A 21,545-nucleotide genomic window follows, 5' to 3' on the forward strand; every position below is an offset into this window, starting at 1 on the left:
TGCTTCTCATTGGTCAGCATGGTCATGTGGCTACTCAGACAAATGAGCACGTCCCATTTCAAGCAATATTCTGGACATTCACCACAGAGTTGTGTATTGTGAGGTACAGTGTACAGATTGCTACACCAGCAGCACAGGGCATTATGGCCGCTATGTGCAGGAGGGGGTCTGGAGGGGTGGGCAGTTAATTTGGAGTTATCCTGTAAGGCATTTCCGTTATGTATGAGCTGAAATCGCTCTGTCATCGCACTTCCTCCCAAATGTCACCCTGTCATAAACTCCCCTGCCAGAGACTATAGCAGCCAACGGTTCACCATCCTGTAGTGGTTAGCACTTTCACCTAGCAGTAAGAAGGGTCGCTGGTTCAAATCCCAACCAAGACACTACCTGCCTGGAGTTTGCATGTTCTCCCTGTGCCTGCGTGGGTTTCCTCCGGGTACTCCGGTTTCCTCCCACAATTCAAAGACATGCAGGTAGGTTAATTGGCTTCTGTCCAAAAATTGGCCCTAGCATATGAATGGGAACCTTGGATTGTGGGCACCTTGAGGGAAGGGACCAATGTGAGTGTGCAACATACAGGGATAGGGACAATTGTAGACACTCACACAGGCTGAACTGGATGGACTTGTTTCTTTATTCAACCTTACTAACTATGAAACTGTCCCGGAACAATGATGTGCAGTCAACTCTGGAGTGTAGACAGGAAGTAAATGAAAGGGGTTGGGGGAGATCAGCAGCACTGAGATGGAAAAAAAAAAGAAGATGAAATAGGATGCAAAATGTGAAAACAGAATTTCATTGAAAAAAAACAAACAAAGTAATAATCAAAAAAATAAAAAAATAATCATGATACACAAATTTTTATCTAAATATCTTTCAGTTAGGGTTTAGATCTACTATAGGCTACAACGTGGAAGATATCATTTAACCGATACATAATAATAGCATGCCAAATAATTTGAATGTTACCTTTCAAAAGAAACTGTGCAAACAACTTACTCCTGGAAGCTTTTAATAAGTTTTATTAATACCATTAGTACTATGATTCATCACTTTGTGTAATAGTATTGTTAACATTTAAGGTAGAGAATGACCCACCTTGATTTACAATTAACTATGCATCAAGGTATACTTACAAACCAATGGATATATTTCACCTCAGATTCAAAAACGAATGCAATGCTGACTGGTTCATTTCTTGGTAGGAACACTTTAATACATATAGCTCCCACTGTTTTCATTTGTGTTTTCACTACATTTATTTAAAACAAGGAACATCTATTTTATGCATGCAAAAAATCTCAGGCACTGTGTATAAATGCATCTGAAGCAAAAACTGTCAGTGACTGCCCCCAGAAAGCAGTTATCCCTTTATTGGCTGTAGGGGGTAAAAAAAAAAAAGGCCATAACTGAGCAAGGTGGGCAGTTTGGAGGGTTCTTACCTCAGACAAAAAGTCCTTTTTTGTATGTTTGTTTTCCAGTCAACTTTGTCACTCTGAGAGAGTTACATCAGGAATATTGTCAAGTCATTCTTGCTGTTCCTTACTAAAAAAAAAAGAAGAATATGGATTTCTGAAGATGAGATGTGGCTTTTGCACCACAGAAGCTGCAGGAGTCATATCTAGCTTTTGGGCTTGACTGTGACGGAAATGTGAGATTTTCTTCTCAACAGCAACACTGTGGTAGGGCGTCAGGTTTTCTGAAATTTGACCCAAAGAGCTATTGTGTAATGCTGCTGGTTTCCTAGACTTGTCTATTGCTTTGATGGCCCTTGTTTCTTCTGGTTGTTCCTTCAAAGAAATCATTTTCTTTGCATCAGCCATAATGTTTTCTAACCCTGTTTGTAATGTCTCAGAAACAAGGCCTACTACATCCAAACTAGGTTTTGTGTTGACTTCCTTCTTTAAATCCTCTACAAAGTGGTCTTCATCAAGCTTAGTGGATTCTGCTGCTTGTAGGAAGGCCAGCGGGTCATTGACTTTCATCACTATTTCTATATCGTTAATCTTCTGTGAACACTTTTCTGTTTTCATTTCAACCTGCTGGATCAAATCAGATACCAAATTGACCATCTGCTCTCCATGCCAGGAGATGTCACCAAGGACTTTCTTCTCCAGATGTTCCAGCTGACTTCTGATGTCTCTGAACAAAGTGGTGACTCTCTCCGTCTCGCCAGAAACGTTTTCTTGTGCCTCTGTCACCGATTCACGTAGACTTTGAACTCTTTTCACGCTTTCTACTTTGTTTGTGGTCAGGACCTGCAGGACACCTTTCATTGCTTCTCGTTTTATTTCAAAGGCTTCATTCAGTAGGTCCACTTGGTGCCCTCCATGTCTTCCACTGAAGCAGCAGTCTGTACAGATGCATTGGGAATCATTGAAACAGTAAAACTCCAAGGATTTTCTATGCACAGAGCATTTGCTTTTCTCCAGAGAAGTGCAAGTTTCGGTTGAGACATCTGCTGGCGACTTAATGTTTACCACAGCATCTTGCTCAATGTGGAGAGACATGAAATGTTCCACAATGTTACACAGTTTTCTGTTCTTCTCCAGCAAGGGTCGATGTTCGAACTGTAGCCTGCATTCAGGACAGGAATATTCTCCAGAAGTCTCCTGGCAATCCAGAACATTTCCGATGCAGATGTGGCAGAAGATGTGGCCACATTTCAGCATGACAGGATCGGTATAAATGTCTAGGCAAATGGGACAGTTTAGCTCCTCTCTCAGACCTTCGGATGCCATAGCTGAAAGCAAGGGAATAATCAGGAAAGTGAATTATTACTGATAAGCTAGAAGGGTGTGTTCCACCTTCCGCCACACCTAGTCAAAGGTTTATTATCAGCACACACAAAGGCGCTCAGTACACTGCAGCAGCAAGATCTATTTGTTTACTTCTTTTTAACCACTGAGCTGCATGCAGGCTGCTCATACACAAGTGAATATGAGCTCATCTACTGCATTGACTCACTCACACAGCCGAGTTTGACAGGTATGCAGACCCCAACACAGAGCCTTTAGATCCAGGTCCATTATTCATCGGTGCACACCTGTCAAACTCGGCTGTGCGGATGAGTCCATGCAGCTAATCTGCTTCTATTCACTTTCTACGGGCTGCCTGTATACAGCACAGCTGTCAAAAAAAGTTAGCGAATGGTTCAGGCCTGCCACACGAAACTGATTGCCCATATGAATAAGCCCTTCTTAAATTACATTTTGTTTAATGAAGAACAGTGTATTATAAACAATTGTCGTTTTAAATATAAATCTGTTTTCACATGTTTTTAATATCCTTTGTTGCTAGCCTTTTTGAAGTCACTTCAGAGTTGATTTACTAAAGGCAAATAGACTGTGCCCTTTGCAAAGTGCTATTGCACTCTGCAAGTGTAGTTGCTCCAGAGCTTAGTAAATGAGGTAAAGCTACACTTTGCAAAGAATACCCAATCACGTGCAAGGAAAATTAAAACATTTGCATTTTTGCTTGCACATGATTGGAGGATGGAAGTCAGCTGCGCATCTGCTCATTTATTAACCACTTGCCAGCCTGCTGACGCAGATATGCGGCGGCAGGTCGGCTCTCCTGCATGAATCGCCGTACCTATACGGCGGCTCGTGCAGGCGCAGTTGCAGGTGGACGCACGTCGGCGCACTCTCGCTCCCGCTGCGGAAAAGCGTGCCTGCGGGTCGCCAGCAACCCACAATCACCTATTACAGAGGCAGAACAGGGAACGCCCTTTGTAAACAAGGCAATTCCCCATTCTGACAGGGGACATGTCAGAGTTAACACCTTCCCTGCCAGTGACATTTTTACATTGAGCAGTGCATTTTTATAGCACTGATCAATGTAATAAAGTCACTGATTCCCAAAAAGTGTAATTTGGGGTCAGATTTGTCCACCGCAATGTCGCAGTCTGGCTAATAATCACAGATCGCCGCTATTACTAGTAAAAACAATTTTAAAAAATCTATCCCATAGTTTGTAGACGTGATAACTTTTTTACCAAAAATATGTAATAAAATATACATCGGCCTAAACCGATCAATACATTTGTTTTTTTATATTTTTGGGGGGGATATGTATTATAACATAACATGTATTTCGGGGCTGAAGTGTTTAAGCTCTGAAGCAATTGCTCTTGTGGGGTGCCACTGCACTTTACAAAGTGCACAGTCTATTTTCCTTTAGTAAATCAACCCCTTCATGTGTACATGTCTTCCTAAAATAGGAAATAGAAAAGGGAAATAGTTTGGAAAGAATAAGGAGGGATTAGTACCCCTCTCAGGTTTTTATTGCTGTCTGTGTCCCCAGGTAGATTTACCCTTGTCCTGGAGACCATTGTCAGAAAGTAAGTAAAGGAAAACTGAAATTTTTACAAGAGTTGCACAGAATGGAAATTGCAGGATGCAATTAACCGAAAATGATGGTTAAAAAAAAAAAAAAAAAAATTATATATATATATATATTCAACATTTTAATTAAAGTGGTTGTTAAGCCACTCTAACAAGTATGCACCATCCGCGATGTCTTCTTATGCAGTGTCCCCCTGTGTTTGTGATTTATAAAAATAAATTCTGTAAATACCTCATGTAAGAGCTGATATCCGTGATCATATGACTGGCCAAGCTCTCTTCTTTCCTCCTCTGTCAGATGCAGCGGGAGGGGCTGAGATTCCCCCGCTGACGTCACTCAGGAGGGGAGGAGGAGAGACCAGGGCAGTTATGTGATCGTGATATCGGCTATTACATGGCGGTATTTACAGCATTTATTTTTATAAATTACACCGAGGAGGGCACTGCATAAGGAGACAGCGTGGATGGTGCATACAAATTACAGTTATTCAAGCAGTAGGGGTTTTAGGGGTTGAACTTGGTCCCTTAGTTCCAGTGAAGAGAACTCTTAAGGCGCCAGCATACCAAGACAATTTCATGCTCCCAACTTTGTGGGAACATTTTGGGGATGGCCCTTTCATGTTCCAACATGACTGCATACCAGTGCACAAAGCAAGGTCCATAAAGACGTGGATGAGTGAGTTCAGATACATACAAGGAAGAGGTAATTAGACAATTGTCTGAAAAAGGATACTAAAGCCTGGTACAAACGATCCGATTCTTGTTGTCTGTTAATAGACTGTTATCCTAAAATCCAACAGTTAGTATGCTCCTTCAGACAATTGTTGTCCAACTTTCGGCCAACAGGCTAGTAAATTTTCAGCGGACAATGGTCTGTTGTCAGATTTTCGTATCGTCTGTACACAAGACCGTTGCACAAACGTTGAAAGTACAAACACGCATGTCCGGAATCAATGTTCACCAAACACGAAATTGGCAGAAGCTGCCCAAAGGGTGGCGATCAAGAGCTGAAATTCCTCATAGTTCCTCAATTGTTGGTCGACACAGTTGTGTATCGTTAGTATGCAAGACAAGTTCCTGGCACATGCCCCCTTTGGACAAAAGTCTGGCGCTCTGTTGGCCAACAATCCGATCGTGTGTACCAGGCTTTACTGTAAATTAAAAAGTAACTCCACCAACAAAGGTTTTAGTTTGGGTAGCCTAAAAAAGAAGAGGGTGAGAGCCTGGTGCCTGAGGCACCTATTTTGCCTGTGTTTCATCACCTCCCCAAGACCCACAAGGGTTTATACTTGTGGGCCAACCCATTGTGGCTGGTATTAGGTCATTAAATGAATGATTATTGGGTGGATTGCCAATTACAGCTTTTAGTGCAAGATTTACCTTGTTACTTAAGAGATACCAAACAACTGTTCAATAAATGTTCTAATATGACCTGGGAAGATGATAGCATATGGATTACATGTGATGTGTCCAGCTTGTACTCATCTATACCACATAAATTAGGACTTACAGCGGTGGAATTTTTCCTGGACCATTACGGTAATTATACTTCTATCCATGGGGAATATATTCTTGAATGTTTAGATTATTTACTGACTCATATATTTTTTTTTCTTTGGTTGATTCTTTTTACCTCCAGAAGTGCGGGGCAGCAATGGGGGCTCATTTTTCCCCATACCTCGCCAATCTGTATATTGGTTGGTGGTAGAGGGTCCACATTTTTGGGAGTATAAATCCATTTAGTGCCGGGATTACATTTTACCATCATTATATAGATCAGTGGTCATCAATTCTGTCCTCAGGGCCCACTAACAAGCCAGGTTTTATGTATTACCTTGGGGATATGCAGACTAGAATACTGCAATCACTGAGCAGCAAATGATATCACCTGTGATGTATTTCAGTTATCTTGCAAACCTGGCCTGCTAGTGGGCCCTGAGGACAGGGCTGACGGCCACTGATATAGATGACCCGTTGTTCATCTACACTAGTCCGCCTGACAATTTCAACAGATTCCTGGATTATTTAAATCACAATCTGCTTAATTTAATGTTCACTGGACAATTCAGCCATGATACTATCCCCTTCTTGGATGTCACTCTGCAGGGAAAGGATGGTTGCATTACTTCTGGTCTCTACAGGAAACCCCTGTCTGGTAATACTCTCCTCCAAGCAGATTCTGGCCATCCAGGTCATGTGACCAGAGGTATACCCGTTATGCCGCGTACACACGAGCGGATTGTATGGCGGACTTAGTCCGTCGAAACACATTTAAGCGGACAATCCGCTCGTGTGTGGGCTTCAGCGGACTTTTTCAGCGTGCAGTCCGGAGTACTAAGAATTTTGGTTTTTCCGAAATTCTGTCCGTCGTACTTTGGTTTCAGCGGACAATACGGTCGTCAGTATGCTAGTTCGACGGACTAAGAATGGCGCATGCCCAGAAAGGATTTACACGGTGGAAGGGTGCTTTGCTGTGTCTTGGACTTCCTATTTCTGTTTGTGCATCCGTGTGTGGTCAAGTCCGGTCAGTGGAAACTACGACGGATTGTCCGTCGGATTGTATGACGAACTAAGTACGCCATACAATCCGCTCGTGTGTACGCGGCATTAGACAATTGCTCAGGTTACAGAGGATTTGTAGTGAAAATGAGGATTGCTGTAGAGAGACCAATGGATTGTGCAACAGGTTTAGGTCTCGGGGCTACAAAGGAGTTCTTAAAAGAGCTATTAATATAGCTAGATCAACCGGTAGAGGTCAATTATCGCAAGATAAAAGTAGTAGAAAGCGTCCAAACATTGCCAGTACAGTCCACCCCTTATAGTCTGGAATACAAAAAGATAAAAAGTATAATTGAGAGAACTATTCCAATACTATATGAGGATGAAACCTATGCTAAGATATTATGATGTTTTTCTTATTTTATTAAAAATAGGTATAAAAAATAAAAGTTTAAATATAGTCATTATAATAACATATGAGATACAGTTAGTTTAATAGTATACCCTGTACATTTAGACATTGACATCACATAGTAACCATATTCATAATCATAAGTCAGGAGCGGTCCCTAGAGCACTGCCTGATAGGGATGAGCCGAAACACCCCCCGGTTCGGTTCGCACCAGAACTTTCGAACGGACCCCAAATTCGAACAAACTTTAGAACCCCATTGAAGTCTATGGGACTCGAACGTTCGAAATGAAAAGTGCTAATTTTAATGGCTAATATGCAAGATACTGTCCTAAAAAGGGTTTGGGGACCTGGCTCCTGCCCCAGGGGACATGGGTCAATGCCTAAAATGTTTTTAAAAATGGCCGTTTTGGCGGGAGCACTGATTTTAATGACGATTAAAGTGAAAAAAAAAAGTGAAATATTCCTTTAAATATGGTGCCTGGGGGGTGTCTGTAGTATGCCTGTGAAGTGCCATGTGTTTCCCGTGTTTAGAACAGTCCCTGCACAAAATGACATTAAACGGAAATAACACCATTTAAAACTGCTTGCGGTTTTAATGTTATATCTGGTTCCTGCAATATGGTTGAAAATCATTGAGAAAAATGGCATGGGTAGCCCTCCCTGCCCATTACCAGCCTATTTGGGTCTTGTATGCATATTAAGGGGAACCCTGTACCCATATTAAAAAAAGGAAATGCGTGTGGCCCCCAGGCCCTATATACTCAGAACAGCACTATACAGGTGGTGCAAACAAGACAGGGACTGTGTAGGTTTGTTGTGTTAAGTTGAATCTGTTTGTAATTTTCAACTGGTACATTTTTAAAGTGTAGCTCCAGTCAAAAAAACTATTTTTAAGCTTTTTGGAAAACATAGGGAAGGGTTATCACCCCTGTATAATTTGTTTTGTCGTCCATCTTTTTTCATCTCACTTGCTGTTGTCTCCTTCCGTTTGCAAGTAGGAGATGTTTGTAAATTGGATGTTTGAAAGTAGGGGCCTGCCCTATATGCTCTGCAGAAATGGCAGAACAAGGTGTTGGTTTTGCCACAACATTGTAAGCCCTCAAAGTGACTCTTGGTGGGCGCTGGAGCGCCCTGCTGTGAACGATTATATCAAGAATTGTAATTACATGTCCCTGTTAAACAGGGGCAGAAAAATTTGGCCTTAGGCACTGCTGCTGGTGCCACCACACTGCAACCTCTTCCATATACTCTAGTTTTATTGCAGGAATTAGCCCTGTTGCAAAGCATTGCATCAAAAATTGTACTTAAATGCCCCTGTTAAACAGGGACAGAAAAATTGGGCTGATGGCATCAACCAGAACCAGAAATGTTCTTCCTACATATCAGCGGAGGAGGAAGAGGATAGACAATCAACATAACAGGACAGTCACTCAGCATCAGCATAGGCAGTCTTGAAGGGATGTGATATTTCAAAAAAAATGATTCTGTTACATCAGCTTCAGGTGCTTGGTAGCTGTGGGTGATCCAAGACTGATTCATCTTGATAAAGGTCAGTCGATCAACTGATTCGGTGGACAGGCGCACCCTGTGATCGGTAACAAAGCCACCAGCAGCACTGAAGGTGCGTTCCGAAAGAACGCTGGATGCAGGACAGGCCAGTAGCTCAATTGCATACTGTGCAAGCTCTGGCCAGTGATCCATCCTCAAGACCCAGTAAGCCAGAGGATTTTCGGTGGGAAAGGTGTCCAAGTCTGACCTTGCCCCTAGGTATTCCTGCACCATGTAAATCAGACGCTGGCGATGGGTGCTGGAACCGATCATACTTTGGGGCTGCGGACTAAAAAATTGTCTGAAAGCATCAGTCAGACGACCACCTTTTCCACCGCTCCTTCTGACCGATGCCTCAGCAACACGTTGTCCAGGACCAGGAGTTTGTAACCTCCCAGTCTCTGGGAACGCGTTGCACAGACCTTTCTGCAAGGCCTCCCGGAGATGTCTCATCCTCTGCTCCCTCTGCGATGGCAAGATAAGGTCGGCAACCTTACCCTTGTACCGTGGATCAAGGAGAGTGGCCAGCCAGTAATGGTCCCTCTCCTTGATCCGAAGAATACGAGGATCCTTCCGCAGGCTTTGCAGGATCAGGGAGGCCATGCAGCGTAGGTTAGCTGAGGCATTCGGTCTGGAGTCCTCTGGGTCACTAAGGACAACATGATCCGCAGCTACCTCCTCCCAGCCACGTACAAGTCCACGTGTTTCTTGGGACTGTAAATCATCCCTACAAGACTGCTGCTGCTGCTGATGCTGAGTGCCAGCCTCCACCTCCATGCTGACACAATCATGCTCCTCCTCCTCTTCCTCCTCCTCATCCTCTTCCTGTGTGATGGGTGGCACAGCAGGAACACTGTCTGGATAAAGGGGGCCTTGAGAAGCAAGGAAGTCCTCCTCTTCCTGCCTCTGTTCTGCCTCAAGTGCCCTGTCCATTATTCCACGCAGCGTATGCTCCAAGAGGTGGACAAGAGGTACAGTGTCACTGATGCATGCACTGTCACTGCTCACCATCCTTGTGGCCTCCTCAAACGGTGACAGGACAGTGCATGCATCCCTGATCATGCTCCACTGGCGTGGTGAGAAAAAACCGAGCTCCCCTGACCCTGTCCTGGTGCCGTAGTCGCACAGGTACTCATTGATGGCCCTCTGCTGCGTGTGCAGCCGCTGCAGCATGGCCAATGTTGAGTTCCATCTGGTGGGCATGTCACATATAAGGCGGTTCTTGGGCAGGTTCAACTCCTTTTGGAGCTCAGCCAGCCGAGCACAGGCATTAAATGATTGGCGGAAATGCACACAGACTTTCCTGGCCTGCTTCAGGACATCCTGTAAGCCGGGGTACCTGCCCAAGAACCGCTGCACCACCAGGTTAAGGACGTGAGCTACACAGGGCACATGGGTCAGTTGTCCTTGTCGGAGGGCGGAGAGGAGGTTGGTGCCATTGTCGCAAACCACCATTCCTGGCTTAAGCTGGCGTGGCGTCAACCACCTCTCGGCCTGCCCCTGCAGAGCTGACAAAACATCCGCCCCAGTGTGGCTCCTGTCCCCCAAACAAACCAGCGCATGTACGGCATGGCATCGTTTTGCCTGCGTACTTGCGTAAGCCCTGGAACGCCTACGGAGCACCGCTGGTTCTGAGGACAGAGCACTGGAAGAGGCCATGGAGGAAGAAGAGGAGGGGGTGGAGGAGAGAGGTGTGTCACAACCAATAGTAGCATTTTGGAGGCGTGGTGGCGGAACAACCTCCAACACTACTGCACCTTGTCCTGCATCCTTCCCAGCTGCCAGAAGAGTGACCCAATGGGCTGTGAAAGACAGGTAACGTCCCTGTCCATGCCTGCTGGACCATGAGTCAGCGGTAATATGCACCTTACCGCTGACCGCCCTGTCCAGCGAGGCAAGGACATTGCCTTCCACATGCCGGTAGAGAGCCGGAATCGCCTTCCGTGAGAAAAAGTGGCGTTTGGGGACCTGCCACTGAGGAACCGCACATTGTACAAACTCACGGAAGGGGGCCGAGTCTACCAACTGAAAAGGCAGCAGTTGAAGTGCTAGCAATTTAGCCAAGCTAGCATTCAACCGCTGGGCATGTGGATGGCTGGGAGTGAACTTCTTTCGCCGGTCCAGCAGCTGGGGCAGGGACATTTGCCTGCTATAATCGGACGTGGGTGTACCGCTAGCAGAGTTCCCGGAAGCACTTGGCTGTGACACACCTAATTCTACACCTTCATTCCTCTCAGAGCAGGTTTCAGAGAGGACTGAAGGTCTAGTGGGGTTGGAGATGCCAGCTGATGAGGAGCAAGGAGAGGTCCGCTTTGTTCTTTGGTGTGAGTCTTTGAGGTACGCTTGCCAACGAGCTGCATGGCAGGTCAACATATGTCTGGTCAAGCATGTGGTGCCCAAGCGGCTGATGTTTTGGCCACGTGAGATACGCTTGAGACATATGTTGCAAATAGCAGCGGTGCGATCTGATGGACTCGTCTCAAAAAAGGCCCACACCAAAGAACTTTTAGAATAACGCGCAGAGGCAGCGCTCTGCACAGGCGGAGCTCTGCGGTGTGATTCAGTCGGTGTGCTGGCCCCCGGAGGGCATCCTGCCTCGTTGGACATGTGCCTCCTCCTCCTCTCTCCTTCCAGGCACCCACGTGGAGTCAGTGCCCTCATCATCCCCTCCCTCTTCATCGCTGTAGCAAACCTGGCAGTATGCTGCAGCTTGTGGAACATGACTGCCAGATTGCTGTCCTTCTTGAGCATCCCCTCTCTCTGCGCTCACGCTACTGCCTTCCTCTAGCTGAGTGTCATCATCAGAGCCCACAAAACACTGGGCATCCTCCTGGAGCATGTACCCAACACTGTGCTCAAAGAGTTCAGGAGACTCCTCAGGAGGACGTGGTGGGTCTAGGGAAGGAGTCACTGATGATGACATTGAGAGGAGGGAAGACGATGCGTTGGCAGCTGCTTTGCTAGTACCCTGAGACTGGGTGAGAGAGGATGAGGAGGATGAAGAGGGCTTGGTCATCCACTCTACCAAGTCGTTGGCATGTTGCGGTTCAACATGTCCAGCTGCCGAAAAGAAGGACAAGCGTGTCCCATGGCCACGTGCTGATGACAATGCACCGCGTCCACGACCAGCACTGTTGTCTCTAGACACAGAGCCTGCTTGCCCTCTTTTATTGGCTCGCGCCTGTCTGCCTCTCCTTGCTGGCTTTCCAGACATGGTAATGGCCTGAAGGGAGTTGGGTAAAAAAGCAGTTGGGTAGTGTATATTGTGCTAGAGGCACACAACACCCACTAACTCCTGCAGATGCCTTTATTATAGAACACCAGAGATAAAGGGCTATATACAGATGTATACTGTGCTGTTCTGGAGGCACACACAACTTCCAATAACTCCTGCAGATGGCAAGTGGTCTCCTAACACTACTGACTGCAAGCTCTATTATAAAAGATAGATCACTAGCTATATAGGTGAGGTGAATATAGCGGTGTATACTGTGGTCAGGGCACGCAGACAACAACCACTACACAACAGCAAGATCAAAAATCGTCCGAAAACGATCGGTGTGTACTGTGTTGAAGGTACACAGAACACCCACTAACTCCTGCAGATGCCTTTATTATAGAACACCAGAGATAAAGGGGTATATACAGATGTATACTGTGCTGTGCTGGAAGCACACACAACTTCCAATAACTCCTGCAGATGGCAAGTGGGCTCAAATAGAGAACAGCTATGTAGGTGGATATAGCGGTATGTACTGGGTACAGAGCACGCAGACAGCACGCACTATCTCCTAACACTACTGACTGCAAGCTCTATTATAAAAGATAGATCACTAGCTATATGGGTGAGGTGAATATAGCGGTGTATACTGCGGTCAGGGCACGCAGACAATAACCACTACACAACAGCAAGATCGAAAATCGTCCGAAAACGATCGGTGTGTACTGTGTTGAAGGTACACAGAACACCCACTGCTTCAGACGCCAACACACTACACAAGGCCGCCGCGCTGGCGGCCTTATATAGTGTGGGGCGTGCACTACACAGCCTGAGCTATGATTGGCCACAGGCATCCTGCTGCTGGCGCTGCGATTGGCCAAGCATGCGGGGTCACAGTGCATGCTTGGCCAATCATGAGCCAGCAATGCACTGCGCCATCGCAGTGCATTGTGGGCCATGAGCGCCACACGAATTTGGCGCGAACGGACCAAAATGTTCGGACTTCGCCGAACGGACGAACAGCCAATGTTCGAGTTGAACGTATGTTCGACTCGAACACGAAGCTCATCCCTACTGCCTGATATGGGTATCAGATGAGTTGTGTGTCCGAGTCTACACCCGGGTGTATCAGAAATTTCAATTCAGAGGCTCGACATGCTGCACATCAATCACGCTTCCTCAGGAGCAGCAATTTTCTAATGAACAGATAAAAAATACTAAGTAGTATACATAAACAGTGATATGTAAATTTAAATTTCTGATACACCCAACTCATCTGATACCCATATCAGGCAGTGCTCTAGGGCCCGCTCCTAACTTATGATTATGAATATGGTTACTATGTGATGTCAATGTCTATATGTACAGGGTATACTATTAAACTAACTGTATCTCATATGTTATTATAATAACTATATTTAACTTTTCTTTTTTATACCTATTTTTAATAAAATAATAAAAACATCTTTTTAGGTCTTTTTATTTGGATGCTTATAAAGTCCACCTCTTTTATGTCATTTTTCAATTAAGTCAATTTCGGGACGTTGGCACCCCACTACTGGTACTTTCATAGTGTCACCCTATGTTAAAGTACCCTTTTGAGAATCAAACTATATTATGCTAAGATATTATCCAGGGGTATTAGGATAGTTTATCGTTACCTCTCTAGGTAGATTGCTATCTCCCAGTGATTTTCAATCTAAGACACAGAGGAGAACCTGGTTGGATTTTACGGGTAATTTTAAGTGTGGGGTTAACTGTCTGTGTTACCCCTGCATCTTAAAGGGAGATACATTTAGATCTACAACCAATAACAGAATTTACCATAAAGAAATTAATGAACTGTAATACCAGGAATGTTATATATTTAATTACCTGTAGAATATGCTCTATTCAATATATTGGCAGGACTACGAGAAGGCTGAGAGACCGCCTTAATGACCATTTATACAATATCGAAAAAGGAGCATGGTACCAATGTGGCAAGACATTTCAATAATGTTCATTGGGGCCATATCTCTGCCTTACAAATACAGGGCATTGAAAAAGTTGTAGTCTCTAGAAGAGGTGGAGATTTGTTCAGGACCCTCTGCAAACTCGAGGTGTTCTGGATATTTCACATTCAAACCAAAATTCCATCAAGGTTACATTTTGAATGGGATCTCACCAATTACTATGATTGATGCTATTGTATGAACCTTGGGCTATAGATAATATAATAATATGTGATTTATAAAAAGCTGCTCCTCTTAAAGTATAGATAATGCTAACTTGAGTGATATTTAACAGTGGTAGGGGGCACTAAAGTGCTAGCAATAATCCGTGAAATGTCACAAACATCAAATAAACCTTTGCAATTCCAACTTAAAGTGGAGTTCCACCCAAAAATTTAACTTCCGCTTTAAGTGAAAGTGACCCCCTGACATGCCACATTTGCAATGTCATTCTTTTTTGGGGGGGGGGGGGGGTGGATACCCTCTTTTTAGAGGGATCCAGTTCCCACTTCTTCCCGGGGCACCGCGGTGCCGGAAGCAACTTCACCTCTCCCCCTCCCTCTCGGCAATCATCTGGTACACGTCACAGGTCCCAGATGATTGCCTGGCAGGTCACAGTGCGCAGCGCGTGCCCAGGTGTGAAGCCACAGCCGGTCGCCCACAGTGACAATGCTGACACCGCGGAGAGGAGTGGGGCTTCGTACACCCGCATCGCTGGACCCTGGGACTGGTGAGTGTCTGATTAATAAAAAGCAGCAGCTATACTTTTTGTAGCTGCTGATTTTTATATGGGTGGAACTACACTTTAATATTCATAATAAAGTGCACCATGCTTGATAAGTGAATATACAGTTAAAATGATTCAATAAATCCTTCAAAAGTCCATAAATTATTCTGTGATATATTGCCAAGTCCTAACGCCATCACCATAAGCAGTAATCTTAGCAGTTGCACCCAATGTGTGTGGTTGAGATTTCCTACTCACCAAGAAGACATTACCTCTTTAACCACCTCAATACAGGGCACTTACACCTCCTTCCTGCAGAAGTCATTTTTCAGCTTTTAGCATTTTGAATGACAATTGCTTGGTCATGCTACAATGTAACCATGTGAAATTGTTATCATTGTCTTCACACAAATAGAGCTTTCTTTTGGTGGTATTTAATCACCCCTGGGTTTTTTTATTTTTCCCTAAAAAAATAAAAAATAAAAAAAAGACCAAAGAATTTTGAAAAAAAAATTTTTTCTTAGTTTCTGTCAGTAAATTTGTAAACAAGTAATTTTTCTCCTTCACTGATGGGCACTGATTAGGTGGCACTGATGAGGAGGCACGAATATGCTGCACGTATAGGCACTGATATGTGGCACCGATAAGCACTGATAGGCAGCACTGTGCACAGATACGTGGCACTGGTGGGCACAGATAGGCGGCACTGATAGGCAGCAGTGATAGCCAGCACTGACTGGCATCACTGATGACCACTGATTGCTGGCACAGATTGGTGCCAATTGAGGGCACTGGTTGGCACTGATTGCTGGCAGTGGAATTGCTGGCACTGGTGGGCACTTAATTGTAATCAGGGCACAGATTATTAGTGCCCTTATTACATCCCTAGATGTCCTCTGTGAGGAGATACAGCTGAATGACTCTCCTATCCTCACCTCTTAGTGTGAGGCGAGGAGTGCCAATTACCAGCAACTCCGTGTTTACATGTGACTGGCTGTGATTGGACACAGCCGATCACATGGTTAAAGAGCCGTGGCTGCGCTGCTTGCCCCCGGTGCGTGAGAGTGTCATTCTAGGAGGCCATCACATGATGTCCACCCAGAATGAGAGCCGCACCGCCCAGCCGTCATTGGGTGGATGGTGGGCGGGTGGACGGGCGGGCAGCAAGTGGTTAAAGTGTTCGTTAACCCCCAAAAAATTATATCCTGGTCCCTTAAAGCAGATTAAACAGTACAGTGCTTGTGCTGTGTAAACCCTGCCACTTCCTGTATGCCCTATGTACTGTACAGTGGTCAATTTGTGTCCCTCCGTCATCCGCAGCCCTGCTCTGCTCTCATCTCTCCCCCTCCTTCCTGCCTGTCAGTTCCATGCTTGTGTCTGTCTCCGCCTCGATTATAGCCTGCCATAGCACACTGTACATGCCTTTTATAAAAACGAGCACTGTAAATACTGATTTAGCAATGTTTTTAAGCTGGTCATGTGACTCTTGGCCGGTTTCCAGGGCTACTGTAGGAGAGGCTGAGCGGCCATGTGATCTCCCCGGCTGACGTCAGAGGGAGATCACGGCCCCTCTTGCAGTATCCATCTATCGGTGGTATACAGCAGCCACAAGTCATGTGTCCAGCCTGAAGATCACCCTAAAACTGTATACACAATGCTCGATATTTTAAAAGACATGTACAGTGTGCCATGCCAGGCTCTAATAGAGGGTCTGGCATAGACTTGGTTAAATAGGTTCACAAACACTTTAACTAAAAAGAAGGTCAGATTAAGCTCGGTTTGTGGGTCTTTAAACTTGCTTAATTGTCAACTGGAGATGAACCAAGATAGCCTTCCATACAACAACCTCCTCTCCACCATGTTATCCCATCAAAAATAGAGCAGAGAAAGTGCCATAGTGTAATAATGTTTATTTAAAAACACATGTACAAAATGCCAAATGGCTGCTTACATTTAAAAGCGCCTTCTCCTGGCACTGAGGGTACTCGCTTGTATTACTGTGCAGAGATCATCAGCCGTCCAGCAGGAGCTCATGGGTCGGCGTGCGTTCCACCGCCGTAATGCGCAAAACTGCAAGTTAAGGACCCGGACGCGACTGGAATGCGCTTTGATGTATGTTTTCGTCTTACAACGTCATCAGGAAGCGATTCCGGTCACTAGGCAGATTTCATTTTATATCCTTAGGTGGAATGTGATTGGCAGAGTTTTTAATCTCATCAAAGTCCCTCTTCACAATACAGTCCCCCCTTTTACATCACAGTCCCACCTCCTTAACACTTTAGTTCCCTATCTTTACATCACAGCCTCCCCCCTTTACATTGCAGTCCCCTAATATTTACATAACAGTCCTCCCCTTTGCAACCTCCTTCCCCACTTTTACATCACAGTCCCTTATCTTTATATCTCAGTCTCCCACCCTAACTAATGTATTATTATTTAATTACACACATTCGATTTTAGTCAACTAAAATGAGTTTCAGTTGACTAAAATGTACTAGATATTTTAGTTGACTAAATCTTCAGTACATTTTAGTTGACTAAAACGTAGGACATTTTAGTCGACTAAAATGTACTGCTGGAGATTTAGTCGACTAAATATGACTAAAACTAAAACAATTGCAGAAGACTAAAATGGGACTAAAACTAAAATGCCATCCTAAGACTAAGACTAAAACTAAATCTAAATTTGCTGCCAGAATTAACACTGCTGGCAAGTGTTAACCCTTCACTACTCTAAAAAAATGGAAAAAATAAATAGTCTATACTGTACATACATTTTATTACCTCTGACATTCTCTTTTATCTATTAAGATTCTAATAATAGGATTTCTGCACATCTGCTGTGCCTATTATGTTGGGTTCCCTCACTGCCTGTTGGATTTTGATTTTATAATATGGAGAATGTAACAGTAAGTGCTGGAACACATGATGGTGGAACTCCCAGGTGTACAGGAGCAGAGCCAAGAATTACAGCAAGATATCACTGTTAGAGTACCCAAAAGATATAAGAAGTCAGGGGATGAGTCAGCCCACTAATACTGACCTATAACTAAAATATACACTTTTAGCAGGCTAATCCTATAAATGTAATATAGTCTTCAGCATATAATTAGGATATCAACTACACAAAAATAATAAACATCTAGTAGTAAAACATTCACGCATAAGCAATAGTAACTTTTGGCCTTTTTTAATTATATATATATATATATATATATATATATATATATATATATATATATATATATATATATATATATATATATATATATATATATATATATATATATACATATATACATATATATACACACACACACACACTCCTATCCACATATCTTCAGACTACCACCCCAGACACATAATGTGGCATGGAGGGGCTCCCTAAACGTGGTGGTGAAGGTGTGTAGGTGTTTAATTGGGTTACCCAGCTCATAAAAGGATAGCTGGCCAGCCTCATAATCCAGACACACTCTAATTTTACCACTGGATATATTGTGAGGTAAAGTCACCATGTGATTGTCATGCCTGACTGTGTAATTTTCAGCAAACCTTCTCCGCAAACACCAGGACTTTTTATCGTACCCTAGGCCTGAGTTTTGCCCTTTCCTGTCTATGCTAGGATAACATATCCCAATTCTCCAATCATCTGATTTATTAATTTCTACCTCCCAACCGTGCCGACCAGAGGAAAAACTTGTGGTGCTCATCACCTGGGGATAATGAAATCTGTCCTTGGTCACCGGGCGATTCTGGAATTTCGATTCATATGCAGTTTTACCGTCGCTCGATATACATATGTTATTGCCAGCTGTGTTTTCATCTAATACAACATCCACTATTCTTTTCACATATATCCCTTGATTAATAAATGTCAACACATCAGATACTGTGTTCAGTGATTTGGAGATTAGCGTTATATCCAGATCTCCAATGCCATGGACCTGTCTGTCTCTGAGCTCATCATCACCATCCTCAGTATCACCTGTATCATCTGACTCCTGTAAAAGAGTGAGCGGATCAGGTGTGTTGCACATCTTCTCAAAGTGATCTATCTTTTTCGACAGTTCCTTTGTCTTCATGTCCATCTTCTGCAGCAGATCAGTGATTGGGAGAAAAGTTTGGTCTTGTTGTCTGGTTATCTCCCTCAAGGCTCTCTTCTCTAAGTCTTCCAGCTGTCTCCTAATGGCTTTAAACAGGACAGTGACTCTTTCTGTTGCTTCGGATGCTTCTTCTTGCAGTTTTCTCTTATGTTCCTGTAAACTCCAGACCTTCTCTTGAGTCTTCTCTCTCTTTACAACCAATTCCTGCACCTTATTTAACAGCTTCTTCCTCCTATTGTCTGCAGCCTTCTCCAGTGTCTCCACCTGGTGTCCTCTATGTTCTCCAGCCACAGTGCAGGTCAGGCAGACACAGGCAGAGTCTTCAGTGCAATAATACTTCAAAAGTTCCTTGTGAATGGAGCATTTCCAGTTCTCCAAGGAGGAAGTGGGCTCAATTAAGATGTGTTCTTGCAACTTGCTGTGGACTTTCAGGTGTTTATCACACAAAGATGCGTCGCATAACAAGCAAGATTTAACAGCAGGTACAGGAGAGTCCACACAATAAGTGCAGAAAACCTCAGCCTTCTGAGCAGACAGGACACTCTCTACCATTTTCCTCAGGATTAGGTTCCTCTGCAGAGCAGGACGTTCTGAAAATTCTTCTCTGCATTCAGGGCAGGAATAAACTCGAGGTGGCTTTTGGGTATCCAGCACTTGAACAATACAGTCATGGCAGAAGTTGTGCCCACATCTCAACATTATGGGTTCACTGAAAATGTTCAGACAGATAGAGCAGTCCAATTCCTCTCTTATATCAGCAGACGCCATGGGGAACAGCAATGCACGGACGTAAATGAAAGTGAAAGTCACTTCATGGGAAGCTCTTATATCAGTGTTCAGCAGTGACCTTGACAAAGGAGTCTGCTGTGTCTGGAACGACAGAGCAAACATTGACACGATTGGTATGTACACAGAGAGGGGAAGAGACACTGAGTGAGGGCGTGAACGAGAGGGGAGGGCACAGGTAGAGTATGAGGAATAGAGAGAAACATAAAGGAGAGACACAGGGAAAAGAATGGCATGGAGAAGAACAGTGGGAGAGTAAGCCCTTGTACACACAATCGGAGATTCCGACGGAATGTGTCCAATCGGATCGTTTTGTCAGATATTCCGACTGTGTGTGGTCTGCATCGGACTGTTTCCGTCGGAATATCCGTCGGACCAAATTTTCCAACTTGCTGGGAATATTTTCCGACAAAATGCTCCGATCGGACATACTCCGATCATGTGTAGAGAATTCCGATCGGACAAAGTGCCACACATGCTCAGATCAAATTCCTACATCAAAGCTATTGGCTACTAGCCTGAACGTAGTCCCATCGTAACAAAATTACGTCATCACGTTCCGAACGATCGGATGTTCCGGCAACTTTGTCTGACGGATTTGGTTGTCGGAATCTCTGACCGTGTGTACAAGGGCAAAGACTAATGCCCCTTTCACATGGAGTGGATTCCATCAGCAGATCCGCCTACTCGGGGGGGGGGATCTGTCCTCTGATTCCCGCTGAGAAGGTGGATGACAGGTCCACGTCGTCTCTGCTATGCAGAGCAGACACATACTGCTGTTCTCTGTGGGGCGGTCACATGGAAACAGTCCGCCTGTTTGTTTCCATCTGACTGTCATCCGATCCCCTAGACCAGGCATATGCAATTAGCAGACCTCCAGCTGTTGCAAAACTACAAATCCCATCATGCCTCTGAGTGCCATGTCTGTGGTTGTCAGAGTTTTGCTATGCCTCATGGGACTTGTAGTTCTGCAATAGTTGGAGGTCCATTAATGGCATATCCTTGCCCTAGGCAGATGGGGAACGGATCTCCATCCATCTGTTTTAGGGGGGTGTAAATGTAAACGGACACATTTGTTTACATCCGCCTTCCAATAGAGAACAATTGGTGGTCTGATCGGGTGCACTTGAAAAACGGACAGGCGGACCCATTTGGTCCGCTGGTGTGAAAGGGGCCTTATACAGAGAGGAACATAAGAGAGGCATAAAAGGAAAAGATAGGGAATAAATGAAAGAGGGACATGTAGAGAGGAGCAGAGAAGGATAGAAAGAAACAAAGGATCAGATAAAAACCTACAGAGAGGGACAGATGGAGTGTAAAATTGGCCATACGCTGATCAAAATTCGGCCAGTTCAGCAGAAACTTTATACATTTCAATCAGTGTGTGCCAATCCGCTCTTGACGGAAGCTGATCGTTTGACTGACTTTTGTCAGGAGACACCTGACAAAAGTCAGGGACATGTTGGAAAACATTTCTTGATCAATGGCTGCAGCCACTGATCGGTGTATTTGGATAGCAACAAGTGAAAATGTTATAATAGGGTCCAGATTGCATGTTTGTTCTTTTACTCGGCACCCTTTACATCACAGTCTCCCCCCCCCCCCCATTTACATCACAGCCCCCTTTACAATACAGTCCTCTTTTTAAATCACATTATCCCCATTTGAATCACAGCCCCCCCCCCCCTTTATTCTTCTCCCCTATGTACATCACAGTCCCCCTTTTATATCAAAGCCCCTCTTCACAATACAGTCCCCCCTTTTGAATCACAGTCCAACCTCCTTAACATCATAGTTCCCCATCTTTACATCACAGCCTCCCCCTTAGCATTGCAGTCCCCTAATCTTTACATAACACTCCTCCCCTTTGCAACCTGGTTCCCCACTTTTACATCACAGTCCCCTATC

General features: G+C 44.5%; 1 protein-coding gene across 5 annotated transcripts in view; it reads right to left on the reverse strand.

Annotated features, from left to right (window-relative positions):
* Positions 1 to 999: 999 nt before the first annotated feature.
* CYREN (cell cycle regulator of NHEJ) overlaps positions 1,000 to 21,545 on the reverse strand; it is a 47,879-nt gene continuing 27,333 nt past the window's right edge. For 4 of the 5 annotated variants that reach the window (XM_077469179.1, XM_077469180.1, XM_077469181.1 and 1 more), the window contains one exon: positions 1,000 to 2,743. In XM_077469179.1, coding sequence (XP_077325305.1) covers positions 1,527 to 2,741 — 1,215 coding nt within the window. In that variant the 5' untranslated portion in view covers positions 2,742 to 2,743 and the 3' untranslated portion in view covers positions 1,000 to 1,526. The remainder of the gene's footprint in view (positions 2,744 to 21,545) is intronic. The other variant, XM_077469183.1, reaches the window with a different exon arrangement.

Source organism: Lithobates pipiens, unplaced genomic scaffold, assembly GCF_037356315.1.
Source record: "Lithobates pipiens isolate NorthernLeopardFrog02 unplaced genomic scaffold, aLitPip1_a1.2 Scaffold_8, whole genome shotgun sequence".
Classification (NCBI taxonomy): Eukaryota; Metazoa; Chordata; class Amphibia; order Anura; family Ranidae; genus Lithobates; species Lithobates pipiens.